Raw genomic sequence first — 15,867 nt, forward strand, 5'->3', positions numbered from 1 at the left:
CCGAGCCCCTGATCTTATAGGGGGCATGGGCAGAACAGTGTCGAGACCGGGAAACCAGCCTTGTCCTTTCTGTAGATGTTGATTGTGTATGTTCAAGACCCACGGGGCCATCAGACCATCTCTGGGGCTCTGGGTCGCCTGAGCGATGCGCCCAGGGAGCCAGGCCTTCGTCAAGCTCAGCCTTTGCCTCTCGGCCTCCTGCCTCTGGCAGTAATTCCCCCGCATTCCGATATCCTACTGCTCTGTTTCTTCGTTTCAGGGTTACACTAAGGACATGGTGCCAGACTTCGATGAGAAACATGATGAGTATTTAATATTGCTCCAGCAGAGGAACCGGTAAGATGAGCTGCTCAACGGCAGCCCTTCATATTAGCCAAATAAAAACCGTTTTTCGATTTATTAAGCAGCATTCGGGCTCTGTTTCACATAGGAATGGGATGCAGGCAGCCTCCACCCAGAGCTTGGGAATATTATCTGCAATCCCAGCTCTTGTTTCTCCACTCTCTGATTTAATTGCATCTTTGATTGAGCTGTAGCAAACCGTTCCACATGTAAGTACCACCTCTTGCCTCCCTGCTGCCGTTCTGGGAGAAGGTGGCTTTGTCATGGAAAAGCTCGAACTTGGCAGGGCCTGCATATTGGTCACCTGAATAGCCCAGTCTGTGATCTTCCAGGCTCTGACGGTCCCGTGAAATCTGAGCCTATAATCATGCCTCATTAGATCAAGGTGGAGTCGTTTCACATCTGTGTTTAAAGTTGGTCAATATGTCATTTAACATTAAGCTGGTACTCATTTTGACTCTGGTGCGCTAGCTCTGGAAAAATCCTACGGTTGATGCAATGTTTGGTGACCGAGGGCAAAGCAGTGTGGTCTGGCTGGAAAGAGGCACCACCTCTTCACTGCCTTCCCGGGGCCTGTGGAAGTTCACGTTCAGTTCGCTGTGGTTTGTCATCAGGCCTTGGGTTGCACGTTCAGCTGGGTCTGCAAACTGAGATGCTAGGAGGGGCCTGGCAGTGAGTGAAGCCAGCTCGGTGGAGAGGGTGGGCACCTGGGATTCTCACTTCCCAGCCGCTCAGCTCAGGCCAGTTGTTGTTTGTGGGAGCCTGGACCCAGGGGTCCCTATCCTCCAGAGTTGCTGGAGAAACTGGAAATCTGGATTTGGGTTGGAAAATCATCTGAGTTTTAAAATGTTGGTAATGCTGTCAGATTAAAACACAGAACAATGGGAAGAATGCTGCAGGCCCCTTAAACAGACCTACAGGAGTGGGGAGGATGGGGCCCTAATCTGGGCCTTGGTGTTAATGGGAATGAGTTTGGGGTCTTGCAGGCAAGAGAGCCGGGGATGGGGGAGTGGGGGGTGGTTGTCATCCCACATTTGCATTCAGCCCTCATCTGACTGGCCAGACTCCTGGAGCTTGTCAGGTGGGGCCGTGCTGGCATGTTGCACGGGCGAGTTTAGTCCTTGGTGTTATAGGAGTTCAGCATGCCTGCCTACCGACCCCTTTACTAAATTCCCCTAAGACGCCCAGGATCTCTAACAACACCCGCCCATGTCGCCAGATGCCCCCAGTGAGGCAGCGCGACCCCTAGTGGCGAATTCCTGAACAGGTAAACTCTATAGAAGCAGCTGGAAGCGCCGGGCTGTGTCCTCTGTGCCCGGCTGCCCTGTGCTCATCTCCCCCTGCCCCGCCCCCAGAGGCGGCTCCAACTACAGTAGCTGGAGGCTCGTGCTGATTAGCCCAACATGGGTTTTTACCATCATTAATGCCACGGAGCAGGGTGTTTTTATTCCGTTCCTGGCAGGCTGGGTGGTGCCACCGAACACCTGAGTGATCGTGTAATCATGGCCGTGTGACTTGTCTGGGAGGACATTGTCATAGTTCCTTAGGAGCAAATTGCTCCTCATTAATCAGCAGATCAATAGGTGTGTCAAAGGGGGACCAGCCGATAGCATAGAGAGAATACCCAGAGACAAGGTTGTCGCACAAAGGCAATTAAAAAATATGTCAAAGCCGAGTTGCCGTAAAATTGGGGGGATGCGTTGTCACCAAGAGGGGGCTGGCGTGATGACAGGAACTCAGAAGGTGGAGCTGGAAACGCTTCCAAATGGAGACACGAAAAGTGGATGGCCCCCTGAGCTGTCACCGGGTGTTGTTTTAAGGGTACCTTTTCTAGGGTGCCTTCCGCATGCCAGACACCTCACCCCATCATTTCATTGTATCCTCCCACAACCTGGTGAGGTATAGCTACACTCCTTGCACCCATTTTCCAGACAAAGAAGACCCAGAGCAGTGAGCCTGCGTTGTCCAAGGTCATCCAGCCAGGAAGTGGTGGAGCGGGGCTGTACTTTCTGATTGGTGTTCGGTTTGACATTGTCATAAATAATCCGGAGGGGAGAAACCCTCCAGAGTTGCCACTTTCACAAAGAGGGGTTTTGTGGGAATAAACCACAGTTTATTGGAAATCTAGTTCTATGACCTGGTAGAAAACCAGCCTCTGGGCTGTATAGTTTGCACAAAGGGAAATGTCGAGGTTGCCCTGTGACCTGAGAAAGGGGGTGTGTGCGATCACTGCAGCCAGTTCCCAGGAGCGACCTGCCCAGAACATAGCCACCACCGAAGCCGGCAATGTTATTCTTTTACTTACTCAGTAGGATTTCGCTGAGTGCCTTTTCAGTGCTCAGCACTGCCACTGGTGTGAAGGGGAACATCGTGAGGAGGAAGGCACAGACTTTATTAGTTAGTGCTCCTGGGGTTGAACAGACAGAAACCCAAGGTAAATGGACTTTAAACAATAAGGAAACTTACTGGCTCATGAAAGTAAAAAACCCGGCTTCAGGCATAGTTGTATCCAGGTACTCAGCTCTGACTCCATGTCGGAGTCACCCCAGACCAGTACTTCCTTCACAGGGGCCAAGGCAGCCACCGGTGGCCCCACACTTACACCCTCTCTCAAGGAGGAGAGAGCACTTCCTTCCTGATAGTTCCAGCAACGGTTCTGAGGAGGGCCCCGGCCGCGGCCCCGAGCCCATCACCCCCTGTGCCTGGTGAGGTGGCATGGTCTGACAGGCCACTCCTTGGCCACCTCCTTAAGCTGGAACGAGTGTCACCCAAACCATGTGGAGTAAGAGAAGGAATGGAGTGGTCCTGAAAGGGGACCCAAGGGGCTAGGTTTGGAAGATGGGGGAGAGCTGCTGGTGAGGCAAAATGAACAAGTGTCTGCCCCTCGGTCCTCGCCCTTGAGGAACTCCCCGGGCAGCAGCAGGTGAGCATAAGGCCACCTATTTACAACTACGCCCGAAGAAGCAGAACATGGTCATGTGCTCCAGGAGAGGACCAGGGAAGGTGGAGGAGGATGTGACAGCCCCAGGTTACCCCTGCACAAACCCCCAGAGGCTCCTTAGTGAGTCTGGTCACTCACCTTCATGAAAGATGTAATCATGCGTGACAGATTCACTCAACAACAGATCAGCCAGACTGGGCCAAGTGCTGGAGGGCTGACAGCCGAGAGGGGCCGTCATACATCCCTCGAGATGCTGGAGGCTGGACCAGATCCAGGAGTCCAACAATGGTATTATTTCTTTTTTGGAAAAGGTGGTTTAAGGGAAACGTATAGGGAAAAATGCCCACAAGAGAAGTGAACCCACTGCCCCGAAAGGAAATTCAGGCAGAGAAGGAAAGGGAGAACCAGCATCCAGCGGGGTGTTGGCATGGACCTGTGTCTGAGCGGGAGCTTGAGCCTGCTATCCCACTCCATCCTCATGACAACCCAAAGAGGCGGAAGCACCCTTGATCTCATTTTACAGAAGATGAACAGGCCTGGGGGGTGTCGGGACTTGGCCAAGGTCACACAAGCTGGGGAAATGGTAGAGCTTCCCGTACAGAGCTTCGTGCCCCACACTGCGTGACCTCCACCCCCACGCGTGGGGGCTGCTGACATCCTGAAGGGCGAATCCCAGAGCCCGTGAGCACCAACATTCTGGGAGGAACAGCCGGCTCTCTGCGCTGCTGCCCTCCACCCCTCCATCCTTGAAGCCTGGTCTCCGATGCCACCACCTCCAGGAAGCCCCCAGCTGGAAGCCACGGCTCCTTGTCTGGACTCTCCTTGCTCAGAGGCCCTGTGGCATGATAAGTGAGGAGACTAGAAACAGCAGAATGGTGTGGCTGGAAGACGGGCTCTGGAGCCTTGGGGACCAGAATTTAAATCCAGGCTGCTTCCTGGGCTCTGTGACCTTGGGCAAGTTCATCTATAAAACAGGCCACTAGTAGGACCAGTGAGGGAGTAAGAGAGACAACACCCAGGTGTCAACATCATCACCATCATCACCTTATTAATGTTAAACATGCCTTCTCCCTGAGCTGACATCCGCGTATTCCTGGAAGGCGTAATCCCTGGAGAAGCCCTTGGTTGCCCTCTGGGGTGACCGAGGTCCAAGGGGCCACGTGGCTAGCCTGGTCACACAGCAGCCACAGCGCTCCGAGGCCAAGGTGGTTCAGCCAGCCACCCAGGCACAGCCACGCCCAGGAGCGACTCGCCACCCGCCCCTCGCGCTTGGCTGTGCTCTCTGGCCAGCTGGGTCCCTGCTCGTGCTCCGACCACCCAGTCATGTCCCCCTGTCACACTCCCGCTTCCTCTTTGTCCAAAGGGCTCTGTACACATGGCCCCACAGGTCGCTACAGGCTAAGACAGGCTCCAGTGATGAGTGCCGGGTCCCCGGGAGCTGTGTTAGGATGTGTATCCGTGTCCTCTCTCCCCTGCTAGACCTTGAGTGCCTTAGAGCCACTTGTTCCGGAAGTAGGTCTCGAGAGCGTTCCTCACACTCAGCACGGACCCGTATCCAGGGGTCAGGTGCCCCCGGTAGGAAGGGGGAGTAGACAGACACACAGAGAGTCTCCCGTAGTGTGAGGCAGTGGGCCACATACCCTGAAGCCAGCAAAACCCAGAGCAGAGCAGAATGTGATGGGGCAGCAGGTGGGCAGGGACCGTGTCTGAGTTTTCTGACTCCCCTACACTGAGGGCCGCTTTTTATGCAAAGCAGTCTATCAATTAAAAAAAACCAGACACCACTTTTCTTTGATGCCACGTGCATAGTGCGTATCACTGTCGGCTCAGCTGCAGTTGGGGAGTTCCTTCAGCGATCCCTTTCACAGTCTGGATAATTATCTCCTCATTTATCAGTTTCATAAATGCACATTTTCATCAATCATTCTGCTTAAAGAGAAGCACACACGGAGTGCCAGTCCCAGATCCCGCATAGCGAGCAGGATGTCACCGTCACCACCCAGGCAGCGTCAGGAGACAGGGCGGCCTCCGGAGGGAGGTGGAGGCAGGCACCCTGTGGCAGGGTGGTCAGACTTTCCACTCTCTGGCTCTCCCGGGGCTCGGGCTCCCTGCGCTGTCTCCCCAGGGCCCGATGAAGCCTTTGGTGGTTTGTTCTAGAGAGTGCAACTGTGGCTCTGTTTGGAAAGCGTCGCTTAGTGACTTGTGTTTTCCTTCTGTTTTGTGCTGTTACCCGCCCAACCATCAACTCCCAGGCTTCCAAGGCCGGCAGGAGATAAGAAGTCTGGAATAAATGTTCCTGCCACGATTGTTGAAAAGATGAATGTATCAGCAACTAAAGAAACATTTAAAAAACAAACAAAGAAATCACCTGTAATGCCACCACCCTACCCCAACAACGGATTGGATTTTCACATTTATCACCTTCCACTCTGGGTCCACAAACACACCTTTTTCCAACTTTGCACTTAACCACACACCCGTACCGTTTTTGTTACGCTTTTATTTGCGCCCCCCTCCCTTCCCCCCCACCGATCACAAGCAATTCCTCACATTTGGACAGACTCTTTGATCTCAGCTTCGTGGGATTCCAGGTTCCACTTCCCTGGTGTTGGACTTTTGGGTGCTTTCAGGGTCTTGTTATGACTGAACACTGACTGTTGTTCCTGGTCAAGAGTGATTTGCCAGAATGGGCTCACTGGGGGAAGACCAAGCATATGGCATTTTCTCTGTTTTCATATTACCTTTGAGAAGGTTCTGTGAGTTACCAGTAACGTCTAAGTTTGCCAGGTTCAGTGTCTTCTCGCTTATTAGCTTTAGAGGTCGTCTTTGTTGTGGTGAAGATGAGCCAGAGTGCTTAAGTTTGCACCCTAGCCCTACCACCATACCAGCTGTGTGACTTTGGGCCAGTTACTTAACCTCTCTGTGTCTCTCCTTATCTATTTCATGGGGATAATGAAAGTAATTACCCCACAGGGTCGTTGGGAAAGATTAATGTCTTAATATAGTCAATCCTTATTATTCACGGGTTCCCTAAATATGAATTCACCTACTCACTAAAATTTATTCGTAAATTTTAAATACTTGTAGTGCTTTTGTGGTCATTTAAAGACTTGTGCAGAGTGGCAAAAAAAATTTGGTTGCCCAATATACACGTTCCCAGCTATGGTAGAACAAGGGAATACTCCACCTTCTTATTTCAGCTCTTACCCCATAAACAAGTGGCCTTTTCCCAGTATACTTAGGGCTATGTCTTCTACATTTCTGTGCTATTTCTTGGTGATTTTGCTGTTTAAACTGGCCCCCAGGCATGGTGCTGAAGTGCTGTCTAGTGTTCTTAAATGTAAGAAGGCAATGATGTCTCTTACGGAGGAAAAAACATGTGTTAGATGAACTTCCCTCAGGCCTGAGTTACAGAGCTGCTGGCTGTGAGTTCCATGTCAGTGTCTCAACTGTGTATCAGATAAGGTGCCTCGAAACAGAAACACACATACAGCAAGGTTATATATTGATCATTTGATGAAAATGTTGTGGCAGAGGCTCACAGGAACCAAATCCTGTATTTTCCCCTAGGAAGAGGTTTCAGTATTTACTGACTCAGTGTTTGCGGTGATGTCATAAAACAAACCTACCGCGAATAGCAAGAACCAACTACCGTATCCGTTCCACAGGTAGAACAGAGTTTGGCGCCTCGTACACACCCTTTATGTGGTTACTATTTCTATTATTTTAAAAAATTTGCATCTTGCTAGTTTGGTAGGAACGTGTTTAATCACAAAGGGCACGCACGCTGGTTGCCATGCGGGTTGGTTGTCTGTATTTCTTCTCGTGCCGAGATAAATCTAGTTGATGCGGGGGTGTACGGAGGTGTTTGTAGAGACCCTGAAGGGTTTGGTGTCCGATGGAAGTGGTTCTGGAGGGGTTGGCGAGGATGCTGATGGCACTGACAATATCAGGAGTTGGGAAAGGATCGAGCCTGAGCTGTGAGGTTGGGTTTTTGAGAAAACTGGAACTAAAGATCCAGCCGTGTTCACGCCAAGACCCTTTTAGCCAAAAGGTGATAATCATATCATTAATCTTGACCTAAAGCCTACTTTGATAATGCTTTCACTGCATCAGAATATAAAATGATGACATTTGAGATATTAGGGGCAAGCTTTCGAGAACACATTTATTTCCTGAAGCAAAAAGTCAGTCTGCCTGGTCTGACGAAGGATGTTTTCTGATTTGTAGATGTTCTCTGAAATCTCTTGCAAAGGCTTAGAACCTAAGACCCTTAGAACCGTGTTTTGCTATACCCTGGAGAAGGTGCCTCTATCCACACAAGGTGGAGATGCGTGAAATTGGAGTCATCCCAGGAAACCCAGGCTGCGCGGTGGCCGCGCTCACACTCGCCTGCTTTCTGTCTCGGCCACCGCAGGGCGAGGACGACATGCGCCTGCGTCGTCGCTAACGTGCATTTGAGCCTCAGAATGAAAGCAGAAACACCCCTGCGGGGCCCAAAACAGTCTCCCCCTTGCTGCTTCTCCGTGTATGTAATGGGCCTCTTACAGGCTGTTTGTCGATGAACAGCTGGGCACCCGCCATCCGGCCTCCGATTAGAGACGCTTTGCCCGTCAGAGGCGCAGTTCTCTCCCCGCGTGGGGGTGGGCGGCGGCCCAGGCGCTCATAACAAGGAGCAAGTGATCGTTTCTCTGCCAGGATATTGAAGCATCTGAAAACCAAGGACCCCATGCAACTGAGACTGGAGCACTTGGAGCAGGGCTTCTCTGTCTACGTCAACGGGGCCAATTCGGAGCTGAAGACGTCCCCTCGCAAAGCTGTCCACTCCGACTTCACCAGGAGTGCATCACACGCCGAGGGGACACACGGTGAGCACGGGTCACCTGGGCCCAGTGGAGACACATCCCATGCCCCTAAACTTACGAGCAAATAACTAGTTAACCCGTTCAAGTTAACTCTGCCCACTTTGCCAGAAAGAGAGCAGGGGGCGCCTGGGTGGCTCCGTGGGTTAAGCAGCCGACTTGGGATTTCAACTCAGGTCATGGTCTCAGAGTCATGAGATCGAGCCCTGCGTCGGGCTCTGCGCTGGACATGGTGCCTGCTTGAGATTCTCTTTCTCCCTCTGCCCCTCCCCCTGCTTGCATGCACATGCACTTTCTTTCTTTCTCTCTAAAAAGAGAGAGAGAGCAGGAGTGTGAGAAAGAGAGAGAAATCCCTTTTTATTCCTTTTAAAACTTGGCCTTGGCCTCCATTACCCTAGGGCAAAGGTGGCCAGAGCAGTAAATTCCTGGCTTTTCCATTTCGCGGTGCCAGTAATTGAAGGGAGTGTCTAGAATAATTTAAATTATACCCGATTTTCACTGGATCTGTCTTCACTTCAGTACCCAGCCCCGTGTGATATTTGACTCCATGGTTCATGCTAAATGTAGTTAATCCATACTCCACAGACTTTAAACCGATCCCATGTGTCCTGTACTAAAAGCTCAGAGAGTCTGAAGTTGGAAGAGGAGCACCTCACCCAGCAGCTGGCCCAGTACGGGCACCAAAAACAACCTGGCGGGAAAGTGAATGAAATGGCAGAGCCCATGGGATCCGGTCCCAGTTTGGCCAGGTTACTTTGTCTTTCCGGGCCTTTGTGTCCTCATCTGTCAAATGGGACTGACAAGGGCACCCATCCCTAGGGCACCAGAGTGCCCTTGAAGGCTGACTGCTTTGTCTTAGGACCCGGCCTGCTACCAAGTTACAGGAAGAACATTTGGAACGAGACAGAGCTGGGTTTCTGCCACTCTCTAGCTTTGAGACCTCTGGCAATCGGCTCCTCTCTGACCCTCAGTTTCCTCTTCTATGAGATGGAAATAATTAAGCCTACCTTGCAGGCTTGCCAGGAAGATTAAATGACATAAGAAATGTAAAATGCCTGTCACACAATAATCTTGATTCATGTCGTTCTGAGTCATTGCCTCACTGGTACGGGAAGTATCCCAAGCCATAATAGATAGCAAAAGTCAAAACAATGAGGAGATAAAAGGAGAAAGTGATGTCCCAAAACCTTCCCCTAGGAGAGCCACTGCCATTCAGCTTAGAGTTTACCATAAGCATCCTAGCTGCCAGGGCAACAAGGGAAATGGGATGATTCTCCTAGCTCTCGGGGAGGAGGAGTCAGGGCAACCTGCTGCTAGTTGGGAGAAGCAGGCCTTTTCTGGTCCAGGTTTCAAGGAGATACAGTTAGCAGGAGTCTCTGTACTTAGGCCACCAGCAGTATCTTAACTCATTCATCAAATATCCCTCCCTTCTCTCCTCTTTTACTCAAATGCTGGCCTGTAGCACACACCATGTATACCCTGCTTCCATATCTCAGAGACTGTTTCTTTTGTATGTAGACCTGCCCCCATTCAGTGGTGACTTACTCCCCCTTCCCTTTCTCCTGGGCATTTGGCCTGTTTTCCAATGCCCTGCTGCTACAAAGGTGGCTATAGTGACTCTCTTTGCATCCGAGACTTTGGGCACATGGGTGTGCATTTCAGATGGAAGTCATGCATCTTTCTTGGGTGTGAATTTGGCACCGGTATCTCACTGAGTCTCTTTCCCTCATCCCTGGTGCAGATTACGGACGAAGAACCCTGTTGCGAGAAGCAGAGGAAGCTTTAAGACGCAATTCACGGACAGCCCCCAGCAAAGTCCAGCGCCGAGGATGGCACCAGGTTTGGAAACTCTGGGCCGTGTCAAGACACACAGCCCCCGCTTATGCTTTAGAATAAGGAGCAGGGTTCTTGTGGGAACAGAAACAGAATCTGAGCATTGGGAATCCCCATGGGCAGTGGTGGGTCTGGCCAGGCCCCACACTGGTGTCCTCTCTGCATGGGGTACTGGCCCCTGGAGAGTGGAGGAGCCTGGGGACCCACCAGCCCCCACTCTGTGGCATGATCCTCCCCTCCAGATGGGGGGTGTGGTCACCCCAGCATAGACTCACAGCCCCATGGTGATGACTCATTTGGACAGCTGTCTTTTCTGCGCACCTACTATGTGCCAGGCACATTCTTTGATGCCAGGGATGCAGTGGGTGAATAAGACCAAGCCCCTGCCCCCCACAGACCTGAGATGCCACTTCAGGGTACTGCTGAGGCCAGTGGCTTGCATTTTTGAGTGCCAACCAGGTACGAGGTGTGGGCTACACGCCCACGTGACTCCTCCCCTTTGTCCTCACAGCAGACCCGTAGGGCAAGTTCCGATGTTATTCTGTGTTAAGGAACCCAAGGGGTTGAATGCTTAGAAGAGCTAAGTGAGCTTTCCAAGGCCGACAGCTAAGAAGTGACAGCAGCAGCAAGACTTAAGCCTGGATCTTTGCTCCAAGCGCGGTCTTCTTGCCCATATAGGCCTTACTTTGCGGTTACTCACACCTTGCCTGGGATCAATGGGTCTCAGCCCTCCACTGAGTGTTCACATCATCTGGGGAGCCCCACCCCCAGAGATTCGGACTCACTTGGTCCGAGGTGAGGCTTAAGCAGTGGTGTGTAATCCTTTTTTAATTCTGCAGTCACCCAGATCGGGACTGACCTTTTGCACTGTGCCATATGTGTGGGTCTGTAGGAGATACTTCCGTAAGCTTTATTGGTCCGTCTTTGCCATAACCCTGGAGGACTATCCCTGTCCTCATTGTGCCCTTGATGAAACGGAGGCTCAGAGAGATAAGGTGACTTGCTCAGAGTCACGTAGCTACTAGGGAGGTTTGAACCCTGGACCTGTGACCCCCCCATACCCATTGGTCTTCCTTGCCTTTGTGGGTCTGTGATGTACTGAAGGGTGTTCCTGGCCAGCTGACTGCCACGTGCAGATGAGTAAGGCCTACAGGGCACACAGCCTGGAGGCCTCCTTTTGTCCCCAGCAATGAATGTTAATTTCTCATTAAGGAGGCCTTTCTCCACTTCCCACTTCAGACCCTCCTTCTGGTTGTTTTGAGTGCCTTCTATTATCAGGAGCCATATTTGCATCTTAGACTGTGACTTCATGGCTGGCCCCAGAGCCCGTGCAATTTAAAAGACTTGGCCTAAGATTAATTAGCATCCCTTCCCAGCCTCTCCCTGTGGTCCCACACTTCACAGGGCCTAATCATGGCTAATTTCCTGGCTTCCTAATGCCGTGAAGGCTGTAATTGTCCTTCTGCACCGTATCAGTCAGGGGTCAGTCAGTGCCTAACAGTAGAGACCACTCAGGCTGTTTTAATCAGAGATGAACAGAATGCAGGGAATCAGGTGCTTGCAAGATCTCCGGGTGGCAAGCGGGGGGGGGCGGGGTGGGTTCTGAGCAGGGGGCCTCCAAGAATGGCACCCAGCCTTCCAGCACAGCCTGCCAGGAAAGCTGCTACCTAAGACACAGCGGGGAGGGTGGAGGATCGGCATCAGGGATCCGTCGCCTTAGCTGTCATCCAGGAGCCAGGTGGCCACCGCCGCAACTGTTGGCCTCAGATGATGCCGTGCCTGCTAGAGCAGCGCTGCCCATGGCCCGTCCGTCTGGGCTGGGACGCTGGAAAACCCATTGCCTTGGCCACTGTGCTCAGCACAGCGTCAGCCATCATGTGTCCCCTTCTTTGCACCTCACTTCTGCTCTCCCTGCTTGTAGGAGGCCATCTGATGGGCTGTACCTAGCTCATTTCCAGAACGCCCGCACAAAGGGCATCTGGGAAACACACACTGGCCTTCTGGCCTCTACTGACCACAAAGGCACCCTAGGAAGAAAGTAGGAGGGGTCCTGGGGGCTCAGCCCACCCCCCCCAACTACTGCATGGAGTCTGCTCTACCCACATGCCATGTTTTGGGGACCACCCCCCCTTGATATGGATAAACCAGGGAGCATTCAGAAGTGGACTAGAAGGAGTGGACTAAAAGCCATGTCCCCAAAGAAATCATCCTTTAACTTTAATTTAGCAAGCATTTATTACCCTGGGCCAGGCACTGTGTGAGGCTCTGGGGTTAGACACAAGCAGTCACATAAGGCTCGGTTCCTGCCCTGGGAGCCCCGGCCGTGAAGGCAGGGGGACTGCCCCGCCTGCAAGGAAGATGTGACAACCAGTCCAAGTGCACAGAGGACCGGCCTGCTGGACTTCCGAGTGAGCAGCTTGAGGCCTGTGGGCTGAACTTGTCCCCCGGAGAATGTTTTTTGGACTCACACGGTTTAAAAAAGACTTAGTCACTCGCTAACATTTAAATTCAAAAGTTTTTCTATATTTTTAAAAAGCTCGATTCCTACTTGCCTGGAAAAATGGAAAAGCTGGCCTTCATGCTGGGCTTCCCCTCCCTGCGAGGCAGCCATGAGCAGAGCGCAGTAGCAGGCGCCCGTTAGGCAGGGTACACGTGCTCCTCTTTGCCGCAGTCCACACCACTCCCTTTAGAGCCCCAGAGCTGAGGCCGGGTGGCAGCTGCTGTCTGTCATTGTGCTCTGGCTGCTGTTTCCCTCCCACCCAGTGGCTTCCCACCTTTCCATTTCCCTCCTGGCTCACTGGGGCCTTTGAACCCATGGCCCTGGAGAGATGGGAATGGGCTTTGGAGTCAGACAGACTATTTCCTAGCTGTGTGCCCTGGAGCTGGCGGTGTGACCTCTCTGAGCTTTGTGTCTGTCATCAATGAAACCTCCCAGAGCTGCCAGGAGGGAGTGTATGCTCCATGTGTGTCATGGAGAGGGGGGTCCATCAGCAGGGCCGTCTGCTGCTTCGGGGAGGAGCACCAGGCGGTAGGGGAACAGACAGGTCCGGAGAGATGAGTGAGGGCACTGACTCAGGAACCCAGCAGCTGTCAAGCAAAGCCTTGGCTCCACCACTTCCCGGTAGCACGGCCAGGAGAAGTGGCTCGACGTCTGGGCCTGTTCTCTCACCTGCAAGTGGGGTTAATAATGGCAACTGCCCGGTAGGGTAGTTAACGAAGACTGAACAAGCCAGTGTCTTTGGAGCATGTCAAGCCGTGTGCAGCACAGAGGAAGCAGTCAGTAGATGGGCCCGACCGTTGCTGTAGTCAGTGAGGGGCGGATGCTGGGGCGGCTCTGCCTGGAGACTTTGGGGCTCTTCACTCTGGGGTGTTCCTTCACTTACTCTGTGCCCTCCACTGAGCACCTGCATGACGCTTGTAGGCGCCGGGGTCAGCACCGTGAGTGAGGCAGGCCGGGCCCTGTTCGCCTGGAGCTCATGCTTGCTGGGGGGTGGGTGGGGAGGGTCTGGGGGAGAGCCGCTCTAGAGAGGGTGGGCAGCAAAGGCTGCCCCGGGGGCCACGTTGACCTGACAGCTGAGGAAGAGCAGAACTAACCCCAGGGAGGTCTGACGGGAGTCTCCCAGCAGAGGGCACAGCGGGGGCAGCAGGAAGCAGGGTCAGGCTGAAGGGTCCTTGGGGTGGCCAGTGTATAGGGATGGAGGGGGTGAGTGTGGGGGTTAGGGGTCACAGGTGGGAGGGGGCGGCTCACACAGTGCCCGGAAGCCCCCAGGAGGAAGTTTGGATTTCATTTTAGATGTGAGGAATCTTCTGGAGGGTTTTTCATAGGAGAGTTACGTGTTTGGCCTCACGTTTCAAAAAGATCCCCAGGGGCTGCATGCCGAAGGATGACCATAGGGCCAACTGGCTGTAGGAGGACCAGGCAGGAGACTTTGAAGTAGGGCTCCCCCTGTAAGCCTAACGCAGCCTGTGTCTCTTTGCCCCTGGTCTCCACCTCGCAGCTCTGTCCCTGGCCCTCAGAGTCCCCTGATTGTCTCGGCTTCCTCGACCCATCCCATGGTGTCATCCCCCTGGTCTTTTCAGTATTCGTTTGTGGAAACTGTCCAGGAGAGAGACCATCTGAATCTCCCAGTTGGTCAGCCTGGACCAGATGCCTGCTTCTGCCTTGCTAGGCTGTGACCAGAAGTGAAAAGCCTGCCTGCCCCGGAGCTGTTCCTCAAGCAGGGCCTTGAGCTGCCAGCTCTCATCCAGGACAGTAGAGAGACCCAATGTACGGCTTGTACTGTTGCCGGGGGGAAGAGGGACTGATTGGGTTTCTTTTGACCCCAAGAAGTTGAGCTAAGTACAGAGTTTCTCCCTGGTAGAAAGTACACAGGGACGGTTTTGGGGTGCATAGGATGGAAGAGAAGGCAATCTAGACCTCACCCTTTTGGGTGGACTCCAGTGTCCTTGGAGGCAGCCAGAGGTAGGCAGTGGCCAAGGTGCAGAATCCCCAGTGGCCAGTGGTGGCCAGTTCTCAAAAGCCACTCTATCAGGAGTGGTTCCACAGCCCGGTCCCAGTCCTGGGGTTGCTCCTATGTGGCTGTGCCTAGCAGGAGGGACAGCTGGGGGCCACACAGGCACTTGGTGTTTTGATACTGACTATGGCCGGGTCAGCAGGGGACACAGAGGTCACAGTGCCCAGGGAGCCCCGAAGTCCCAGCCCACCCCTGGCCAGCACTGCTCCCTCGCCATGGCCTCCCTGCACTCTTCAGCTGGCTGGCTTCCCACTTTTTCTGAGTGTTGCCCTAAATTCCCTCAGGTCACATGTCCCCTTCCCAGTGCCCGGGACCAATACCTTCACCTCTTCCAGAAGAATAAGCTCCCTTCTTAGGGTCTTGCCCAGCAACTTGGAAGTACTTTTGGGTAGAGATGCCCCTGGCGGAAGGGGCTGCCTCAGGCCCAAGGATCCCTCTGCCGGAGGGTCACAGAGTCATCCGGACACTGTCCCAGAGCCTGACTGCTGCACCTGGAAAACCCTTCCTGGGACTCCCCGATTGTGGGAGAGCTAAGGAGGCGGATGGTGGCGCTCTGTTGGCTTCCGAGCTGCCGCCTGCACTGTGGACTGGTCTGGAGGTGATAAATGGGCTCTTGTTGGTACTGTCCTTTATCCCCCACCACTTCTCAGCCTCAGATCTTCCTCCTGCTATCAGTGGATTAAGATTTATGGCTTCCTCAGCCTTGTAATACTTGGGTGGACAGCGGCCTAATCAACAGAGCCGTCGTTTACCAAAATGCTGTCAGATTTGATGAACGTCATCGGCTCTTAGCATTAAATTGGTAGTGAAGGGATTGGCCTTTCAGCAATTTACTGTGGGGTGGGCTTTCCTTAAAGGCCCGGAAAGCAAGTTCATTGCAATTTAAAGCAAAGACTTTGCTCTCGCTCTACTGCTGTATCCGGTTTCCTGTTGTGGGCAAGGCAGCTAAAGCACCCCCAGGAATGCTCACGAGTACAAATGTGAAGCCCTTTCTTTTGTTTTCCCATTTCTGAGTTTTGAAAACCCCTGCCGTGAGGACAATAAATGAAACAACCCATAAAGCATCGGCTTTTACAGCGACCTTGCATGACGCAAACTGTCAGAGTGTCGAGTGCTATTATTTGTAAGAGATCAGACAAATCCGGGAAGAACATGTCAAATAAGGCAGATTTACTCCCCACCCCAAACCTGCCTGTCAGTGTCTTCAGAGCTCTCCTACCTCTAGAGGGAGCCAATTACATACTGCACAACCTGAACAACCATACTGGGCAACCCTTAGCCTTGATCTTTCTAATCAACAGTAGCTTGAGTGCACATCTCTTAGAACACTTTGCTAAGGGGGCGGCAGATACACACAGATAACTCTGGGCATGGC

At 52.9% G+C, this 15,867-nt stretch overlaps 1 protein-coding gene across 1 annotated transcript in view; it reads left to right on the top strand.

Annotated features, from left to right (window-relative positions):
• The window catches only part of KATNIP (katanin interacting protein), a 183,182-nt gene that overhangs the window by 47,915 nt on the left and 119,400 nt on the right, over positions 1-15,867 (top strand). Inside the window, 3 exon segments of the mRNA XM_026515659.4 lie at positions 260-336; positions 7,982-8,151; positions 9,887-9,984. Coding sequence (XP_026371444.2) covers positions 260-336; positions 7,982-8,151; positions 9,887-9,984 — 345 coding nt within the window.

This window comes from Ursus arctos, unplaced genomic scaffold (genome assembly GCF_023065955.2).
Source record: "Ursus arctos isolate Adak ecotype North America unplaced genomic scaffold, UrsArc2.0 scaffold_2, whole genome shotgun sequence".
NCBI classification, from domain to species: domain Eukaryota; kingdom Metazoa; phylum Chordata; class Mammalia; order Carnivora; family Ursidae; genus Ursus; species Ursus arctos.